Here is a 20,382-nt window from a genome sequence, read left to right on the forward strand (position 1 = left end):
GGTTCAGTGGAGTCAGTAAAAGGTCTTTCAGTTGAGCTCCCTCTGTTGACTGTGAAACCACAGGAAATGACTCTTTTCCCCCTTAGTCTTTTATAGATTGCTTTATTGTCCTTCAGAGAGGCAGACAGTCCCAAGAATCCCTTTCCTGATGGGAATCCTGGTAGAAAAACACTAGATTTTTCATTACTGGAATGTGTCTGTAAGTTCACAACCCTCCTTCTGCCGGGAATGTACAAAAGGATTCTGTGTTGGAGATACTGGAAATCAAATCTCTGTGCCTGAGAAGTTATTAAGAGATTCCTGATATCTGTAAGTTGGGCAATGAATTGCCGTTAGAGCTCTGCAGAGATGAAATAGCTGGCTTGGAATAAGATCTTATTGTAACAATTTATGCTTATTAGGATTCCCTGAATCTGTAGAACATGGCAGAACATGTGCAGGAAATATGCTCCATTTATAGTCGCTGGAGAATCAGTAGTTATGCATTGAATGAGTATTTTTATTACTGAACTAGTCCCAAATATTATCTATTGAAATCTTCTTTCAGAGTGTTTTATAGGAAATCAAGTAGGGAGAAATTCAGATGAGGGGGAAAATTGCCTGTAATTAACATTCTTCCAAGTTCTTTGTAAGGAGACATGTTAAAGCAATCTAATTCCAGTTAAGGACAAAAGAATCCAAGATGCTATCCATTTGACCTGGCAATTCTCAATGTTGAATATAAAGAGACTACTGTATTGCCACTGACGTTTATTTAATTCAGATAAATTAAATTTTGTAATATGTCCTGATATAAATTTTGCTTTCTTCATCACTAGATTATATTATAGTACAATTTCAGGTTGATTACTGGAGGAAATAATTCAGCAATGAAAGCTTTGAATTATAAAGAGGATCCTCAGTTAATTTATATTATATGCTTTAATTAATTAAGGATACTGAGAAACTTTGGAAATGCCTCCAAATGTGTCCCTTTTAAGAGATCTGTTTTCTCCCAAGTAAAATGACTTCTTCAGGAATTCCAGTGTGTGAGGAATGGGATGAATGGGCAATGATGATAGTTGATAATAGGTCAGGAAGTGAATACCAGTGGGTAAATTCGAGGGAAGGAATGATTCCTCTAAAAAGAGGAGTATGATAGCTATTCAAATATGTTTTTTTCTGTTAATTAGTTGATGAAACCTGCTTTGTTTGTAACTCACATTTTTTTAATTGAAAATAGTAGATACTTAATCATTTAAAAAGCAATTTTGTATGAAGGACACGAGCTTTTATAGCATGGCCCTGTTGCATTGAAATTGTTTTGCCTTTGTTAGATTTGACATAAGTGGAAACCAGATATGGAAAGCTAGTTTAATTGCAGTTCCACACTGTTAAACAAATATATTGTATAGTCTATAGGTCTCCTTAAAAGTAAGCTGAATGGCACTCTTTATTCCACTGATTATATTGATTAGATCTTCATTAGCTGTTACAGAAACTTAGACATTTTGCTTATATGTAGACACACGAAATCTTAAACTGTATCCTGTCTTGAGCATTTGAGATAAGTACACAGTTACTCTGAAAGAGATGGGAAAAAAATTTTTCTAAGAAGTTCTGTGCCCCTTCAGTTTGTGTCTTTGTTAAGATTTAAAAGGATCTGGTGCACTGATGAAACTCAAAGAGAGAAGAGCAGCAGCATACCGTGAGCTTGTTGCTTGGATTTCATGCCTTGCCTTGAAATTCTGTGTTGGTGGCTGAAAGCTTAAGTTGAACCTTGTAGAGTGTATTTTGCTGTACTGTATATAATGTGCAAAAGACGACAATCTCTCCAGAAAACTGCAGGCAATAATGGTGGCAATGCCCTTATCTGCACTTCTAAGTGACAGGAAGTACAGCAAGCTCCCTTGGCTGCAGTTGAGGCTGCAAGCATCTACACTACGGGTAGGAAAAGTAGCGCTTAGTGTGCTTGACCCTAACTTGGTCAGCAAAATGAGACCAGCTTAGGTCCATGTTCCCATCGTTGGTGTACTCAGGCTTCTCCTCCAGGCAGTGCAGAAGTCACTGCTGAGCATGGACTTGGGTGTGAACCACATTCATGATAGGTGTGTCTGTGATGAGAAGGGACCTGACTTTTCACTTACCTGGCAATTAAATATACTGAATAAAAATAAAAAATCCAATTACTTTTGGATTTTGAACATAATCTATCACAGAAAATTTTCAAATATGTTACTTGTTTTGCCTGTGCGCTATCATCTAGGCTCTGTATATTTCTCGTGTCACTTTTCTTAACCTATAAATATTGTTTTATCTTTTCAAACTGACATTGTTTTCTAACCAAGATAAGTGCTTTTGAGTAAATAACTGAATGTTTCTATTGGAGTATATAAAACAATGATTTTCTGGGCTGTAAAATATTATTGTAATCTTATTTATTAATAATACCATCTAAATTTAAGAAATTGACTTTGAAAAGGCAGCAGTTGGGAGGAGTCTTACTGTGAGGACATAAAATGTAATTATTTTCCTTCTATTTCTAGGTACTCCCACTGGAAAACAGAATGAAAGACAGCACGCATTTCCCACAGGCACTGAACATTGGCATGGGAATAGTTATGGCCTTGTATATCTCGCTAGCCACTCTAGGGTATCTGCGCTTTGGGGATGAAATCAAAGGCAGCATAACTTTAAACCTGCCACAAGATATATGGTAAGTGCATATAAGATTGCTATAACCCTTGCTCTAGAAGGGAGAAGTTGCATGTGGTGTGAAAGGCTGTTTCATGTGTCAGTGCTGTCATGCTTAAAATTGATAGGTGCTCAAACTTTTTTTTAAACTATTTTATGTATTTTCTCTATGCCTTCTATAATTATGTCATGATCCTAGCCAGCAACGTCTTGCATAGAAACAGGAATTGCATATGGGAAGAGCTCAGTGATCTTGATGGTGCAGTACTCCATCTCAAACAGGAGCCAGTTCTCAATGTGTCGAAGGAGGACATCTGCAGTTTGCAGCCAGATGAATTCAAGTTTGTAAAATGGCTCGTTTTCACTTGGATACCCTGGAAATATAGTGGTATTTTTTTAGTGGCATGACTATGTTTAGCAGGTAAACAGCTGCAATAGAAGACATCAAATGCAAGACATCAAGAAATTTATTGTTCGTTTTTGTTTTTGTACTGCTATTTTATAAACTGAGATTGGGTCTGAATGACATTTTGCATCATAATCTTGTTTTTTTTTTTTGTTTTTTTTTGTTTTTTTTTTTTTTTTTTCCTGTGGTCCCATTTTTGGGGGCATTTTGGTTGTAATATGTATTTAGTTGTTGCCTTTTGTGGACATATACATACATGAAAAAATCAGAAATCCTCCAACACTTAACTACATCCATTTCTTTTTATATGACGCATCTGAAGAAAGGGAAAATACTTCTGGCTGTAATACTACATAATTTTACTTATTGTTAGTGGGATAAGTAAAAAGTTTGTTTTAAATGGTATGTATAGGTTTCTTTGTTAAAGCCTAAGTTTATTTGTGCCTTAAGATAAGTGTGCTTAGAGAAAGAGGAGGTGGAAAAGAAGTGTAGAATAAGGCAAGAGTGCTCAGTGTCTTTCCCTAGTGCTTTTTGTTGAGCTTGTGCAAGCAACAGAATGAACTTGATTAGCTGTTGCATAAGTGATCTGTTTAAATACCGATTTTTGAATACTTCTTGGCTACAGTTCAGATGTGAAGATAAAGTAGTATTTATCCTACTGACTTTTTAGACCTAATGCAAAGAAGAAGTAATACAAGAGATGGAAACTGGTGCTCTAAAAGGTGGGGAATTGACATTACAAGTTTAGTAATCTAAGAGCTGTTCAGGATGTATAGATAGAGATAATAGTTACCCGTTTGCACTTTCCTTTGATAGTTCCCCAGAGCAGCAAACAGAATCGGAAGGAGAAGCTCTGTGGTACCCCGTGGGTTAGTGCTGGGCTTTGCAGTGAGTCTACTTGATATGGCGCTGATGAGCCAATGTGTGCAGTTAACTGTGCTACCAAACCAAGTTTCCACAGATCCATATGGCAGCATTGTATTTCAACTGGAGAAGACTAGTTTGGAGCAGTGCTTTTATGGTTGTAGATGATGCAGGCTTTGCTTGATGTGTGGGTTTTTGTTTTGTGTTCTGTTTGGTTTTAGATCAGATGTTAAGTATGAAAGCAAATCTCAGGACTTCCTGAGTCAGTTCAGTCCAAAAAACTGAATCAGTTCCGTTCACAATTCAGTTTAAAAAACCCTTGTGTTTGCTGTTATTGTTAACCAGATAGCACACATTACTATAATTCACCTGAAGAGCATGGGAGTGAAGAAAAACTCCTGTCTTCTGAAACATGGATATTTTGTTTCCGTGTTATGGTAAAATCTCGATCATGTACGATTGAGACCACATCTCTTTATTTAATAATTTCTGAGATGTCAAAGCATAGAGATCAGATGTTAGGCTGTTGGTTATTGTGTCCTAATATAAAAAACCAATAAGTAGCTTGGTTGAATTTGAGAAATGCTGGGAGCAGATATGTTTTTGTAAGAAAGTGAGTAAGGGGAAAGTGACTGGAATATAGCTATGCAGTGAGACTTAAAGTTGAATTCCACTTGGTCAATTCCTGTCTAACCGAGACAGCTAAGATTCAACTGCTTTCTGAGTTTTATTGGATATTCTCTCAGATGGATGAGATCAGGAGGCATACACAGCCCTTAGTCCAGTTAAGTCTTTTGCTGTAATTTAGAATCATAGAATCAGTAAGGTTGGAAGGGACCTCTGGAGATCATCTAGTACAACCTCCCTGCTCAGCAGGGTCACCTAGGGCATGGTAGACAGGGTTGCATCCAGGTGCGCCTTGAATCTCTCCAGAGAAGGAGACTCCACAACCTCTCTGGGCAACCTGTGCCAGGGCTCCGTCACTCTCACAGAGAAGAAATTCCCCCTCACGGTCAGGCAGAACTTCTTGTGTTTCAATTTCTGCCCATTGCCTCTTGTCCTGTCACACGGGACAACTGAAAAGAGTTTGTCCCCGTCCCCTTGACACCCTCCCTTCAGGTACTTATACACATTGATAAGATCCCCCCTCACTCTTCCCTTCCCCAGGCTGAAGAGGCCCAGCTCTCGCAGTCTTTTCTCTTAGGACAGGTGCTCCAGCCCTCTGATCATCTTTGTAGCCCTACGCTGGACTCTCTCTAGGAGCTCCATGTGTGTCTTGTCCTGGGGAGCCCAGAACTGGACACAGTACTCGAGATGAGGCCTCACTAGGGCTGAGTAGAGGGGCAGGATCACCTCCCTCCACCTGCTGGCAATACTCTTCCTAATGCACCCCAGGAGACCATTGGCCTTCTTGGCCACAAGGGCACATTGCTGGCTCATGGTCAACTTGTCATCCACCAGCACTCCCAGCTCCTTCTCTGCAGAGCTGCTCTCCAGCAGGTCAGTCCCCACCTTGTACTGGTGCCTAGGGTTATTTTTCCCTAGGTGCAGGACCCTGCACTTGCCCTTTTAAGTAGAGGACTACTCGTATTCTAAAATGGCTTTACTAGATCAGAGCCTTGGGAGAAGTGATTTGCTCCAATTCTAATTTAGAATGTAATTTAGATAACCAGCTGTGGGTCAGCTTAATATGTTAACTGGAATATGCTGAAAATTTATTTTATGAAAAGAGAGAAGTGTTCAGATTTTTAAATGTTTTTTAACAACTACTTTTTTATAGAATCAAAGGAATCCATTTTAGTGCATTAACTAAATTTTCTTTTTCTTAATATGCAGCTATGTTTGGCTCATGGACTTTCTTAGTAATTGTTTTTCATGTTCTCAAAGGTATGTAAAGTACATAGTTTCCATTCTTTTTCAAAATTTCCAAAGTGTAGAGTGAAGGGAGGCAAAGATTATTGTTTGCTTCTTTTGCATACACCAATGATGATAAAATATTTTTAAAAGATAGTCTATGGAACTATCTTTATCTGTCTTTACGTAATACCAAATTACTATAAAATCAATTCCTATAATATATGAATCAATTCACTAATTACATAATCAATTCAATCAATATAAAAATTAATTCCTAATTTGAAAAATTTGAATCCCTGACAGAGTTAGAAAATTACTCAGTATCGTGGAGACACTTGCTTTGAAGAACCGTGTGTTTAAAGCTTTGAAGCTTATTTATGAATTTCTTACTTTTTAAAAATTAATTTTATAAATTTTTGTAGGGATCTAAGGTCTAAAGATTAAAGGTAATTTGGGATGAGCTGGTCAAGTATTCTTTCTGCTAACTGACTAATATCCATGTCAGCTTATGGATTCTGGACAATAAGGCAGAGCTAATAGAGATGTGACTTATTTCTCTCTTTTTCTCTTTCTTTTTCTTTTTTTTTCCTAAAGCTGCTCAAGAGTCCAAACAAGGAAATAAATGTGTTGCAAAAGCAACAGTTCCTAACCTAGATACTCCACTTCAGACAGGGACGTAGTATTGTAACAGGTATTTTGTGCATGCCTAGGACTTTATAGGACTGTATACAGTCAGTCAGATCTCTGATACAAGTAATTTGGGACTTGTTAACAAAATTTAAGTATACTTTTATCATAGAATCATAGAATCAGTAAGGTTGGAAGGGACCTCTGGAGATCATCTAGTACAACCTCCCTGCTCAGCAGGGTCACCTAGGGCATGGTAGACAGGGTTGCATCCAGGCAGTCCTTGAATATCTCCAGAGAAGGAGACTCCACAACCTCTCTGGGCAACCTGTGCCAGGGCTCCGTCACTCTCACAGAGAAGAAATTCCCCCTCATGGTCAGGCAGAACTTCCTGTGCTTCAATTTCTGCCCATTGCCTCTCGTCCTGTCACACGGGACAACTGAAAAGAGTTTGTCCCCGTCCCCTTGACACCCTCCCTTCAGGTACTTATACACATTGATAAGATCCCCCCTCACTCTTCCCTTCCCCAGGCTGAAGAGGCCCAGCTCCCCCAGTCTTTTCTCATAGGGCAGATGCTCCAGCCCTCAAATAATCTTTGTAGTCCTACACTGGACTCTCTCCAGTGTGTGACAGTGACACAGGACTCGAGATGAGGCCTCACCAGGGCAGAGGAGAGGGGCAGGATCACCTCCCTCCACCTGCTGGCAACACTCTTCCCAATGCAGCCTAGGATACCATTGGCATTCTTGGCCACAAGGGCACATTGCTGGCTCGTGGTCAGCTTGTTGTCCACCACCAGCACTTCCGGATCCTTCTCTGCAGAGCTGCTCTCCAGCAGGTCAGCCCCCACCTTGTACTGGTGCCTAGGGTTATTTTTCCCTAGGTGCAGGACTCTGCACTTTCCCTTGTTGAACCTCACGAGGTTCCTCTCTGCCCAGCTCTCCAGCCTGTCCAGGTCTCTCTGAATGGCAGCACAACCCTCAGGTGTATCAGCCACTCCTCCCAGCTTGGTATCATTGACAGACTTGCTGAGGAGGCACTGTGTCCCCTCATCCAGGTCGTTGATGAAAAAGTTGAACAGGATGGGACCCAGTACTGAGCCCTGGGGGACACCACTAGCCGCAGGCCTCCAACTAGACTCCACGCCACTGATGACAACCCTCTGAGCTCTACCTTTCAGCCAGTTCTCAGTCCACCTCACTGTCCACTTGTCTAACCCACGCTTCCTAGGAGGATGTTCTGGGAGACAGTGTCAAAAGCCTTGCTGAAGTTAAGGTACACAATGTCCACTGCTCTCCCCTCATCTACCCAGACAGTCATTCCATCAGAGAAGGCTATCAGATTGGTTAAGCAGGATTTCCCCTTGGTGAATCCATGCTGGCTACTCCTGATCACCTTCTTTTCTTCCATATGTCTGGAGATGACATCCAGAATGAGCTGTTCCATCACCTTTGCAGGGATGGAGTTGAGGGTGACCGGCCTGTAGTTGCCTGGGTCCTCCTTCTTGCCCTTCTTGAAGACTGGAGTGGCATTGGCTTTCTTCCAGTCCTCAGGCACCTTTCCAGTTCTTCAGAACCTTTCCAAGGTGATGGAGAGCGGCCTGCCAACATCCGCCAGCTCCCTCAGTACCCGTGGTTGCATCCCATCCAGGCCCATGGATTTGTGGATGTCTAGCCTGCCCAGAAGGTCTCTAATCCTATCCTCCTGAATCAAAGGAAAGTCTTCCCTTCTCTGGACCCTCTCCCTCACATCCAGGCTACAGGATTCCTGGGGGCTGCCCTTAGCAGTGAAGACTGAAGCAAAGAAGGCATTCAGTAATTCTGCCTTCTCTGCATCCCTTGTCACCAGGGCCCCTGTCCCATTCAGTAGCAGGCCCACATTCTCCCTAGTCCTCCTCTTGCTGCTGATGTATTTGAAGAAGCCCTTCCTGTTGTCCTTGACATCCCTTGCCAGACTCAATTCCACCTGTGCCTTCCTCACAGCATCTCTACATACTCTGACTGCATTCCTAGAATTCTCCCAAGTAGCCTGTCCCCTCTTCCACATTCTGTGTATTTTCTTCTTCTGTCTGAATTTGGCCGGGAGCTCCTTGCTCACCCATGCAGGTCTCCTGCCCCTTTTGCTGCACTTCTTACTCAGAGGGATGCACCACTTTTGAGCTTATCTTTCTTTCCCCAGCAATAAACTTTTAATTTCTTCTATATGTTTATTCAGCTAATAGAAAATCTTTTTTTCTGTTAGCAGTTTTTCAGTGTCTTCAAAAAATGAAAACTTGCTGAACCGTCTTGTAGGTGAGATGAATTTCTGAGAAGCACAAAGACAGATGTGAAACGACTACTAAAGTTTATCAACCACATTGTTCTGTTCAAAACCTCCCCATGCTGCCAGAGTCTTTACTGGCTGTAGATTTAACCTACCCTTCGAATTGCTGAACGACAGAGATGCTGTAACCTCCCTGGGTGAGCTGTTACAGGGCCTCACTGTTCCCTTCCTTTTGAAGCCTTTCCTACCACTAAACTAAGCCTCAGTTGGTACAATTTAAACCTACATTTATTTTTCTTTGAGCATGGAGAACGGTTTATCTTCTGCTTTGTGGAGCTGTCTTTTAAGTATTCAAAGGCTGTTATTCTTTATTCCCTCAGTGTTCCTTTTTCTAGCCAAAACAAACTCAATGTACAGCCATTCTCAGTAGTCTTGCTTTCTGAACCTCTAATTATTCTCCTTATTGTTCTCCAAAACAGTCTACCTTTCTTTTTCTTTAGGTTCTATATTACCAAACCAAGGCTTTTACAATGCTGATTATTTCATGTGCAGCTTAGGTATTTTTTCCTTACAATATTAGGAGATGTTGTGAAGACTGCAAAGAGCACAACACTGTTGACTGTTATCTGCTAAAATTCCAGAACCTTTTTTGTAGAATTACCGATTCAGTAGTTTGACATTACTTTTGTACAGGTGTTTCTCTTTTTTTATTTAATAGAAAGTCTTGCACAGCATGCTACTGAATGGTATGCTATTTTTTCCATCCATTTCTCCAATTTTTGAAGGTTATTCTTAATTTGAGGCCTGACTTCATATCCTTGCAGGCAACTGTGTATGGTTCTATCCCTAGATGATATTTTTATCGTGAATTTCATTAATAAAAGGATTGAATAATAACAATCTACAGTACAGATTCAGATAGAATCACATCTGTTGTAGTTTTCCACTCTTGATACTAACTCATTGATACTACACTGCATTTGATTTTCTAAGCAATTTTGCCCTCACATTTAGTTTCATTCATTCTATCATTTTTAATCTTGCACATGAGAATGTCATGTAGAAGCTTTTAGCCAGTTGTCAGTATACAATATTTTGGGCCCAGCTGATTTGGAAACATACACTTTATTCTGTCTACTGACTGGAAAACCTTTAGGTTTTTCCTCAAGGAGCCTAATTCTGTTCTATAATCATATTAACATCTAACATTTCCCAGCATAACTCAGGTAGCTCATTGAAGAAACAGCTCCTTACCTACTGGAGATGCTGAATGTTGTATTAGAGTTCTGAACATCTAGAGGGTATGCAATTGCCTTGTTTAAGGCTCGTTGTATCTGAATATGTTTTTGTTTGCCAGCCTCTGTCAATTGTATTTTATTAAAATAAAAATTACTGGCAATGTTCCAGACAAGATACTAGGTTTGGAGACAGGTTATAGTAGAATCATAGAGAAACCTAAGTTGCAAGGCACCTCTGGAGATTTTGATTTAAGAAAAAGAAACAAAACATTATCTTTAATTAAAAAAAAATTATTTAAAAAAAAAGTTATTTTCTATTTTTAGATTTGCTTTAGGAGGTATGTTTTTCTTTCAGTTTCATCAAGACAGTTAAAGCCTTGGGCTATTCTCCAGTCTTCGTGGTAACCTTCATCCTAAGTATTGCTTTTACTGACAAGAGTCTTGATTTGGGGATCTTTACAAATCCAAGCTTTCGCCAGGGTTCTGTTCATGTTCATCCTTCTTCCTTCTGAAGATTTCTTGTGGTCTGTAATTGGGATGATAGTTTTAATTCTTCTCCTGGACTATATATTGACTATACTTTCCTAACTCTTAGAACTGCTGGTATCCTTCAGATGTCACAAAATGGAAGCTGCTTTTCTGAAGAACATCGGGTAAATTTGAACTTGTCTTTCCAGGTGTATATATATGTGAAAACCAGCTGTCTTGCAGGAGATAAATGCTTCCTTATACCTGTCAATATAAATTAATTGTACACATAGAGGTATTCCAAATAATCATATGTACTGATATCCCTTCTTTATCTGAGGCATCCTGTTTTGATGGGAAAGAGTTGAGCTGTATGAACACAAATTTTGCCATGTCAGCTGGCCTCAGGATCAGAAGCCAAAATCAGTGCTGATTTGATTATGTTTGTTAGTGCAGATGTAGTCTATGACCTAGCAAAATTCAGCAAGTGCTGCTATAGTGATGATGCGATACAGATGACCTCACTGGACAACTGAATGTGAGGAGGGTATGACTGACATCAAATACTGGAGACTGGAGAAAAAAAGGAAGGATATACAAACATGTAAAATTGTGGTAGGTAAAATTACCTTTAGGATAATGTAAACGTGTTGTGTTTCAAGTGATTTAGCACTCATTGTACAGTCAAATTTAGGCTGTAATTTTGTAGCATTACAGTCTTAAGACAAATATTCCAGTAATGACACAGTTTGTGTGAGACACATGATGCAGAATCATAGAATAGTTGAGGTTAGAAGGGGCATCTGGAGATCATCTAGTCCAACACCCCTGCTCAAACAGGGTCACCTAGAGCACATTAGATAGGATCCATCCAAGTGGGTTTTGAATATCTCCAGAGAAGGAGACTCCACAACTACTCTGGACAACATGTTCCAGTGCTTTGTCACTCTCATATATTCAAATGGAACTTGCTGTGTTTCAGTTTGTGCCCATTGCTTCTTGTCCTGTTGCTGGGCACCACTGAAAAGAGTCCAGCCTCATCCTCTTGACATGCTCCATTAAGGTATTTATAGATACGGATAAGACCTGTCTCAGTCTGCTTTTCTCCAGGCTAAACAGGCCCAGCTCTCACAGTCTTTCCTCACAGAGAAGATGCTCCAGTCTCCTAATCATCTTCGTAGCCCTATGCTGGACTCTTTGCAGTAGCTCCGTGTTTCTCTTGTACTGGGGAGCCCAGAATTAGACAGAGTCCTCGAGATGAGGCCTCAGCTGGGCTGAGCAGAGGGTAGGATCACCTCCCTTGACCTGCTGGCAACACTCTTCCTAATGCACTGCAGGATACCATTGACATTCTTGGCCACAAAGGCACACTGCTGGCTCATAGTTAACTTGCTGTCCACAGAAACTCCCAGATCTTTCTTTGCAGAGCTGCTCTCCAGCAGGCCAGCCCCCAGCCTGTACTGATGACTGTACTAGATTCTATGCCACTGACCACAATTCTCTGAAGTCTGTCATTCAGCCATTTCTCAATCTACCTCACTGTCCATTCATCTAACCCACGCTTCCTGAGCTTAGCCAGGAGGATGTTATGGGAGACAGTATCGAAAGCCTTGCTGAAGTCAAGGGAGACAACATCCACTGCTCTCCCCTTATCTACCCATAATCCCATCCTAGAATGCTATCAGATTGGTTAAGCCTGATTTCCCCTTGGTGTATCCATGCTGACTACTCTTGATCACCTCCTTTTCCTCCACATGCTTAGAGATGACATCCAGGATGAGCTGTTCCATCACCTTTGTGGAGGTGGAGGTGAGGCTGACTGGCTTGTAGTTTCCTGGGTCTTCCATCTTGCCCTTTTTTTTGAAGACTGGAGTGACTTTGGCTTTCTTCCATTCTTCAGGCACCTCTCAAGTTCTCCGTGTCCTTTCAAAGATGATGGAGAGTCGCCTAGAAATAACTTCCATCAGCTCTGTTAGCGCTCGTCGGTGCATCCCATCCAGGCCTTTGGATTTGTGGATGCCAGGTTTGCCTAAATAATCTCTAATTCGATCCTTTTTGACCAAGGGAAAGTCTGTCTTTCTCCAGGCTTTCTCTTTTTTCTCCAGGGTCTGGGATTCCCGAAGGCTCTCCTTAGCAGTAAAGACTGAAGCAAAGAAAGCATTTAGTAATTCTGCCTTCTCTGTATCCTTTGTCACTAGGGTCTGAGGACCCCATTCAGCAGCGGGCCCACATTTTCCCTAGTCTTCCTTTTTTGCTGATGTATTTGAAGAAGCCCTTCTTGTTGTCCTTAACATCCCATGCCAAATTTAATTCCAGATGGGCCTTAGCCGGCCTTGTCACATCCCTGCATACTCTTGACTGTGTTCCTATATTCCTCTCAAGTGGCCGCTCCCTGCTTCTACATTCTGTGTGATTTCTTCTTTTGTTTGAGTTTTGCCAGGATGCTCCTTGCTCACCCATGCGGATCTCCTGCCCGCTTTGCTTAACTTCTTATTCATAGGCACGCCGCTCTTGAGCTTGGAGTAAGTGATGCTTCAATATTAACCAGTACTTTTGGAACCACCCACCCCCTTCCTTCTAGGGCCCTAACCCATGGGATTCCTTGAAGTAGTACCCTGAAGAGGCCAAAGTTTGCTCTCGTGCAGTCCAGAGTTGCAGTCCTGCTTATTGCCCTGCTTCCTCCTCACAGGATCCTGAACTCCACCATTTCATGGTCACTGCAGCCAAGGCTGCTTCCAGCCTTCATGTCTCCAACCAGTCCTTCTTTGTTTGTTAGTACAAGGTCCAGCAGCAGACCTCTCCTTATTGGCTCCTCTACCACCTGTGTGAAGAAGTTATCATCAGTGCTCTGCAGGAACCTCCTGGACTGTTTGTGCCTTGCTGTGTTGTCTTTCCAGCAGATATCAGGGTGATTGAAGTCCCCCACGAGAACTAGGGCCTGCGATTGTGAGGCTGCTTCCACTGTCTCTAGAAGACCTCATTGATTTCCTCTTCCTGGTCAGGTGGCCTGTAGTAAACACCCACAACAGCGTCACCCATTTTACCCTGCCCTTTAATCTTTCGCATAAGCTCTTGAGTTGCTCTTTATCCACCCCTACACAGAGCTCGATACAGTTGCTCTCTCATATAAAGAGGAACTCAGCACCTCACCTGCCTGGCCTGTCTTTCCTAAAAAGCATATAGCCGTCCATGGCAGCATTCCAGTCATGAGTTATCCCACTATGTCTCTGTAATTGCAATGAGACCATGGCCCTGTGACTGCACACAGATTTTCAGTTCCTCCTGTTTATTCCCCAGGCTGCACATGTTGATTTACAGGCGTTCTAGAGAGGTAGCTGAGCATACTTTCGAGGTTTCCCTGGAGGGCTGCTAAAGGATCTTCCGTAGTCATGTCCCGTGCGCCCTTCCCCAGCACCTGCTGGAGACATCCCAACCTGAGTGACATTCTGTTGACTACGTTGTCCCTATTACTCTCTCTTACCTCATCTTTCCTAGTTTAAAGCCCTCCTTATCAAGCTGACCAGCCTGTTGGTGAAGACATACGTGCCTCACTTAAGCATGATCGTCTGACACACGTATAATGAAATCTTACTTCTATTTATTTCTCAGTGTTGAGTTTGAGTGTGTAATCAGAATCCCAGATCTCCATAGTTTCTAGTTTTGTTAAAACCTCTGCTTCATTATTCTAAAATTGTTTTTTAAAATCTGATTTTTATTAAATCCTGTCCTTTAGCTATATAATTTGATCATGAACTGGTTGATTATGAAATGTAATCCAGCCTTTTATATCATATTCCTACAGTGCTTATATACTCATTGCTTAATTTACAGGGACTAATGACAAGAATTATGGTTCCAGTAAGTTTTGTTAATTGAGTAAGCTGAATTCCTGGTTTAAATTAGTTGAACATGAATTTTTTTATTTTTTGTACTAAACTATATAGATGAATGAATGTAAGACATATCACAGGTTGTGTTTGCCATGTATTACTTGGGTGGCAGGGTCTAGAACGGGCATGTTTTGCTGCATGTATTAAGTTAAGGCAGACATGTTTTTTGAAGATCTTGCATAAATGAGAACAAATGAGGTCCAAGAAATGAAAACACAGTAAGAGTTTATTCCTGGAGAAAAAAGATGGTAAAAATAATAAGAAAATACTTTTTTAACATGTTATGAAACTTTACAGGTTGGAGGATTCATAGTTTCAGCTTTTAGTTTTAAAAAGTAAGATGTTTCAAGGGTGGATCAAATGATACTCATTTGTTTCTATAATCCTACCTCTAATCATATATCTGATCTTACATGTATACGTATGTGAAGATACAGATTTCCAAAACCTGCTGGCTCCTTGTTTGATGAAATATGTTGTATAGAAAAATTAAATGATAATTTCATGCTTAAAGGATCATTCTTGTGAGCTAAGATGGCTTCTTTTCGTATTTACAATGTTTGTCAACATTGCAGTAAGATTTATTTCTGGATTGGATTCTTGATAAGGTGTTTGCTCAGCAAACGTAAATCAGTGCCTGCAGTTCATGTGGGAAAATTTGCCAGATCCTTCGTGCTGTCGACCATATTACCATTTTTTGAATTCCAGTTCTTTGCCTGACTACTGCATGTCTATGGTCTCTATAACGAAAAGTGCACATTTGCTCTGATGCTGTTACGAGTTAAACAAAACAATTGTTACATGCTAAATCTTGAAAGTTCTCTCTCTCATTCTTCAGTCTTCTTGTTCATCATAAACTGTTTCTAGGAGGCAGAAATATGCCTGACATCTCCTCTGTTCAGTTACAAGGTGGCAAACTAAAGAGACTCTTTTTGCTCAAATTCAGATTACAGTGGAGCTACTGGGGTGTGACTGTGTGTTGCTATGGTGCAAAGTGGCACCAGTAATCAAAGCCCTGGTTAGTCATTTCTCAGACAACCATTTTCCCCTGATTACTAGTCCTATGTATAAGAAATTGTTATACTTAGTATATACTCATATAAACAAACAAGGCTACGTGAGAGATTCAAGACGTTGCCATCAATTCCATCTCGTAAGCAAGACACACTTAAAGAAGCTAAGGTTAATGTTTTGGGCCTGAACAGGAAAAAAAATCTCTCGTATAGGTAAAGATAGAACTTGACTGCAATTAAGTATTATGTTAATGATTACTAAGTGTATATCTCCTGAAGAATGTACAGTCTGACAATCATTCAGGGCTATGAATTTTTTTCTTTATTCTCTCCCCTTTTCCCCTCTCCTCCTTTTCCCCTCTCCCTCCAAAGTATTATGATATAACTTCTTGCAGATACTCTGTTTCAGGATGTATTTCATCCAGATTTCTTCTGATACAAGTTCTGATTCGGCTGCAGTCATTAATGCATCATTGTTATTTGTGAGGCTAACAGTTAGTTATGGATCATTTAACTAACCAGTGCTGCAACTGCAACTCCTTTTGCTGTGTAATTTAATTAATAACTGGAACACTTCAGACATCTCAGATGGACCTTTTTGGCACATCACCAGTAAGTCAGTGTTTATAATAGGAATATCCTGAAGAAATTCGACCTTAAACTTAAAGATATGAGGTACTTCCAAAATCTGTTTCTGATAATTCACAGTCCAATGGAGAGTCTTACATAAAAATATCTAGACAACAGAGACATGTCTGGAGTAGATTCTTTCATATTATTTCCTATTGCTTGGGACTGCTTAATTTCAGATGTTTCTAAGATACTTAATATGACAATTTCAGAAATATCACCTTCTCAAACTGAGCAGCCTTCCTCTTAACTCAGAGGTCTTATAGAAGTTAACTCAAGTGTGTGGCTGTCATTAGACTTGTAGGGTGCTCTGGGGGAAAGTTTCGTTGAAAAATTTGGCAAATAACTGCTAACTGATAGTTGCTGATTAGATCTACAGTGTATTAATTAGGGTTGACCTTGGGGATTCAGTGTGTAGGTGGCAAATGAGAAGGTGCCATCAGTTTCCTGAAAGATACTGAAATTCTGTAGTGGTAGTAAGTATACTTGTTAGATTTAATTGATGTTAAGAAAATTTATGCTGCTTTTTCACTTAATCATTACAAATAATTTTCATTTATTTTATGCTTAAAAAATAAATTTTGTGATGTAATTTTCTTGTTTTATAGCTGTGATTGTGTGGAAAAGCTTTATTTTCATTATCTAAATTAATGCACAACCCAGTGCATCCTTTTTCTGTAAATAGCCTTGTCTTTGTGATTAAATGTCGACACCAAGAATTTAAAATGTATGAATTTGATTTTGAATGCGTAATTTTGATGCATAATTTAAAAATGATTAATGATTAACACAAACAAGATTGCTTGAATTTTTGATTTCACAGACATGAAAATACTTCTGTTGTATTATTTTGCACTTTATTGTACCTTCTCCATTAAAGAAAAATTGAGAAGACAGGAATGAAAAATTCTGCTTCTAATAGAGCTGTTATTAGTATAAAGTTAGTGACGGACTGATTCTTGGCTTATCTCTCAAATGAGCTGCAGCTGCATTCTGTCACCCTGGACTTCAGTCTACCAGTTCAGGACTCTCTAAATCATGTCGTGGCTCAAAGCAAAGCTAGGCGCAGAACTTAGGTTTATGTAGAGACTGGCATGCTAGAGTGAGTGTTGTGTCATTGGGAAATGTTCCACTGTGGAGCTGGGACACAGTCATGAAACACTCCTAGATGTGGGCGCTTGGAAACTCTAGGCATAGCTTATGAAATTTGAGCTGATTTACAGTTTCGTGGAGGCTGACCTATTGACAAAATTTATAGTTGATTTAGTTATTGCATAATGTACAGAAAGAAAGAATTCTTTAAGTCTAAAAACTTTAATCATTGCACATGTTAAAAAACAAAATGTGAAACTATCTGCCTGAAAAGCTGAATAGTCTTTTTGGTACAATGAGGAAAAAAAAGCATGAAATGGGTTATTAGCTTATATTTTGATAGACCTTCAAGCTTGTTAAATACTCTAAACTTACAGATAAGGTTAAAAAAATCCTGATTTAATAAAAAAGTGGGAGATTTACTTGCTTAGCCTTTAATGAATACTCAAATGTCATATGATAGAAGATCCTTTAAAAGAAAAAAAATTAGCAAGCTAATTTTTTGTTAAGAATTTGCAGCTTACATGAATTTCTGTAAATATTTTGAACAGGTTATATCAGTCTGTAAAAATTCTGTACTCCTTTGGGATCTTTGTGACCTATTCAATTCAGTACTACGTCCCCGCAGAGATCCTCATTCCAGCTGTCACCTCAAAAGTGGAGCAGAAGTGGAAGCTACTTTGTGAACTTCTGGTGAGAGCACTTTTAGTCTGCTCAACATGTAAGTTTATACAGAACTTTCATAAAATGTTTACCGTTATGTCTTCCTGAGGCCTGCAGTGATAAAGAAATGTTCTGTTATATATTTTTACTGGAGGTTGGCAAATGTAAGATTTGCTTCAGTAACTCAGTATTTTTTGATTTTCATAAACAGGTGATTCTAGTGTTGTATTTTAACACATTTTTTTAGTCAACTTGACCAACAGTTTGATGACAAAGCATCTTTTGCTGATAATAGATGCTTTGCCGCTACTAACTAAATGACCTGAAAAAGCTACTAACTTGAAAATAGTTTTAGGATGAAAGATTTTAAGTAATGCACACCCATTGCTATTTCATATCTGCGCTTCTGTGTGTGACCTGCAGTACGCGTTAAGCACAGAGAAATTCTGTCACTGTTTTACCAGTCTATGAGAATTAAGCCTAAGGTATGCTGCTGTGTATCCGTAAAACAGCATCAGCAAACATTGGTTTCTGGTCAGAGTGTTCGTGGTGTCATGGTTCACTTATTTTGGGTGATAATGTCGCGAAGTAGTGTTGTATCTCTGCCCTCCATGCCCATTCCTCCTCCTTTTTTTCTCCCTTGTCACCTACTTTCCTCTACTCTTCCCGTCTTCCTATTCTGTCCCCTCTTTTCTCAGAGGGCTGAGTAATACAGACAGTAGTAGGGATGAGTAGTGGATTAGGGCCCCTTCTCTGTGCTCCGTGAATGGTGAGCATGGTCTCATCTGAGAGTCGATATCCCTGCGGATAATGAAGTGATGAGCAAATTCAGGTCTCTCTTCACATCTCCCATCAAAACTGCTGAAAAACATAGGGAAATTAAAATGAGCTTATCTTGAAAATGTTATGAAAAATTGTAACTGGTAAAAAGCTGGGTTCTTGACTTCGCCATTTTAACTTAAAGTGACTGCTTATCTTAAAAAGATTAAAAACCTCCAAATGAAGAATGCTTCTGTCAAGAAGAGCCTGTGGTGAATAGACTTAAAAGCACATTTGCCTGTCTGACTTCTGTGGGAAAATGACTCCATGCTTTTTTTGTTTTATTAGTGGGTAATTACTTACAGTAATTACTTACTGTAATTACTGGGTAAACTGGAAAGACAAAACTGAATGGCAATCTCTGTGAAAAGGAAGTAGAAAAAGAATTAGCTTTAAAAGCTGGAAGATGAATCTGTGCAAGGTGAAAAGAAGAATTGGAGGCAAATCAATGGCGGGATACATTTTGAGCTCTACTTGAAAATGGCAAGGAGGTCTATGGGGCATAATTAAATAGGGCTGGGTCAATGGGGACTGGAAGAATCCAGTAAAGCATGAAGTGTGGTGAGTCCCTTCTTCCCAGAAGTATGTTTGCCTGTTTTTTTTTTCTTTGTTTAGTTTTCAGACATTTGTGCATTGTTATTTTTCAAATATTTCCTTGGTTCATTAGAAGACATCATCTAATCGTCTTTTCTTTTTTGAAGGCAAGGTAAATATTTTAAATGATTTAATGTAAAGTGAATGTTGTATCTTTGTTTAAAAAAAAAGATGTGGGAAAGATGTGGTAAAGTTGGACCTAGTTCCTGAAATTGAAACTTAGCAGTGATGCAAATCTTTAAAATGGCCTTGCAGAAATATTACAGATTTAATTAGAGTCTTTGGGCACATTAAATTCTTTGCTAGAAGGCATTTACAGAAAAGTACAACTAGAATTTTACTCCTAAATGTTTCATATTTGTGGGGCTGATGTATGATCAGCAGAGTTTATCTTAGTTGTCATTTCAACTTTTTCAAGTGGTTTGTACAAAATCTACATATGCTGTTATCTGTGTGTGTTTGTCCTGTTTGGGTTGCAAAACTTTTGTGCAAAGAGCTATTTAATTGCTGTGTAGCTTTCAATAGCTTCCACGAGCTTATACTCATCTTCTGTTTGCTGCTTTTCATTGAAGCATTGGTTATAATCCAGACCTGGTTTTAGTAGTACTTCACTTTCACTAAATGCACAAAATGAAATGATTTAGAAAATGTTTCCTTAAAAAAAAAAAATCCTCAAAGCCTTTAAATTGAGTTTTAAAAGTGAAAATGTTTTTGATGTCAGTGACAGAATATTTTGTAATGTCTGGACCATTCAGGGGTCATGCATTGATTCTGCCTGTTTGAAAATAATTTTCTAAAAAGAGAAACTAAAAACACATCAGCTTTTTGAGAGAAGACTTGAAAAATCAGTTGGCTTTTCCTTACTATTAGTTTTTTTGAGGCTTTGCACTTCTCAAATAAAAATGTATGAAGTCGTTGTTTTATTGTTCAATAAGTGTTTACCTGGGAACATGCATATCCTGAGGTCGTGCGGGCAGAATGTTGGTTTCGGGTTTTTTTTTTATTATTATTTGTTTGGAGGGAGGGAAGTTGGTTTGTTTTAAGTAAGGACTTGGCAACTGGAGATGCAACGTGCATCCAAAAATACATCAGTTCATTTGATATTAAACACTTCTCACCATTTCTTTTGCAAGAGAATTACATCTTTTCATCTTTGTTTAGATTTCACTATGTATTTTGTGTAGTCCTTCAGGTTGGTATGATGCTTCATAAATGTAACACAAAAGTTGTTTTAAAAACTCTGATGAGCACCTTGTGCACTCACTGGGACTGGACCAATGGGCTA

General features: G+C 39.5%; 1 protein-coding gene across 2 annotated transcripts in view; it reads left to right on the forward strand.

Moving 5' to 3' along the window:
- Positions 1–20,382, forward strand: part of SLC36A4 (solute carrier family 36 member 4) — a 133,758-nt gene that overhangs the window by 44,500 nt on the left and 68,876 nt on the right. For both annotated transcript variants that reach the window (XM_062577925.1, XM_062577933.1), the window contains exons 9-10: positions 2,526–2,695; positions 17,573–17,742. In XM_062577925.1, coding sequence (XP_062433909.1) covers positions 2,526–2,695; positions 17,573–17,742 — 340 coding nt within the window. The remainder of the gene's footprint in view (positions 1–2,525; positions 2,696–17,572; positions 17,743–20,382) is intronic.

The sequence above is a fragment of the Rhea pennata genome, chromosome 1 (genome assembly GCF_028389875.1).
Source record: "Rhea pennata isolate bPtePen1 chromosome 1, bPtePen1.pri, whole genome shotgun sequence".
Taxonomy (NCBI): Eukaryota; Metazoa; Chordata; class Aves; order Rheiformes; family Rheidae; genus Rhea; species Rhea pennata.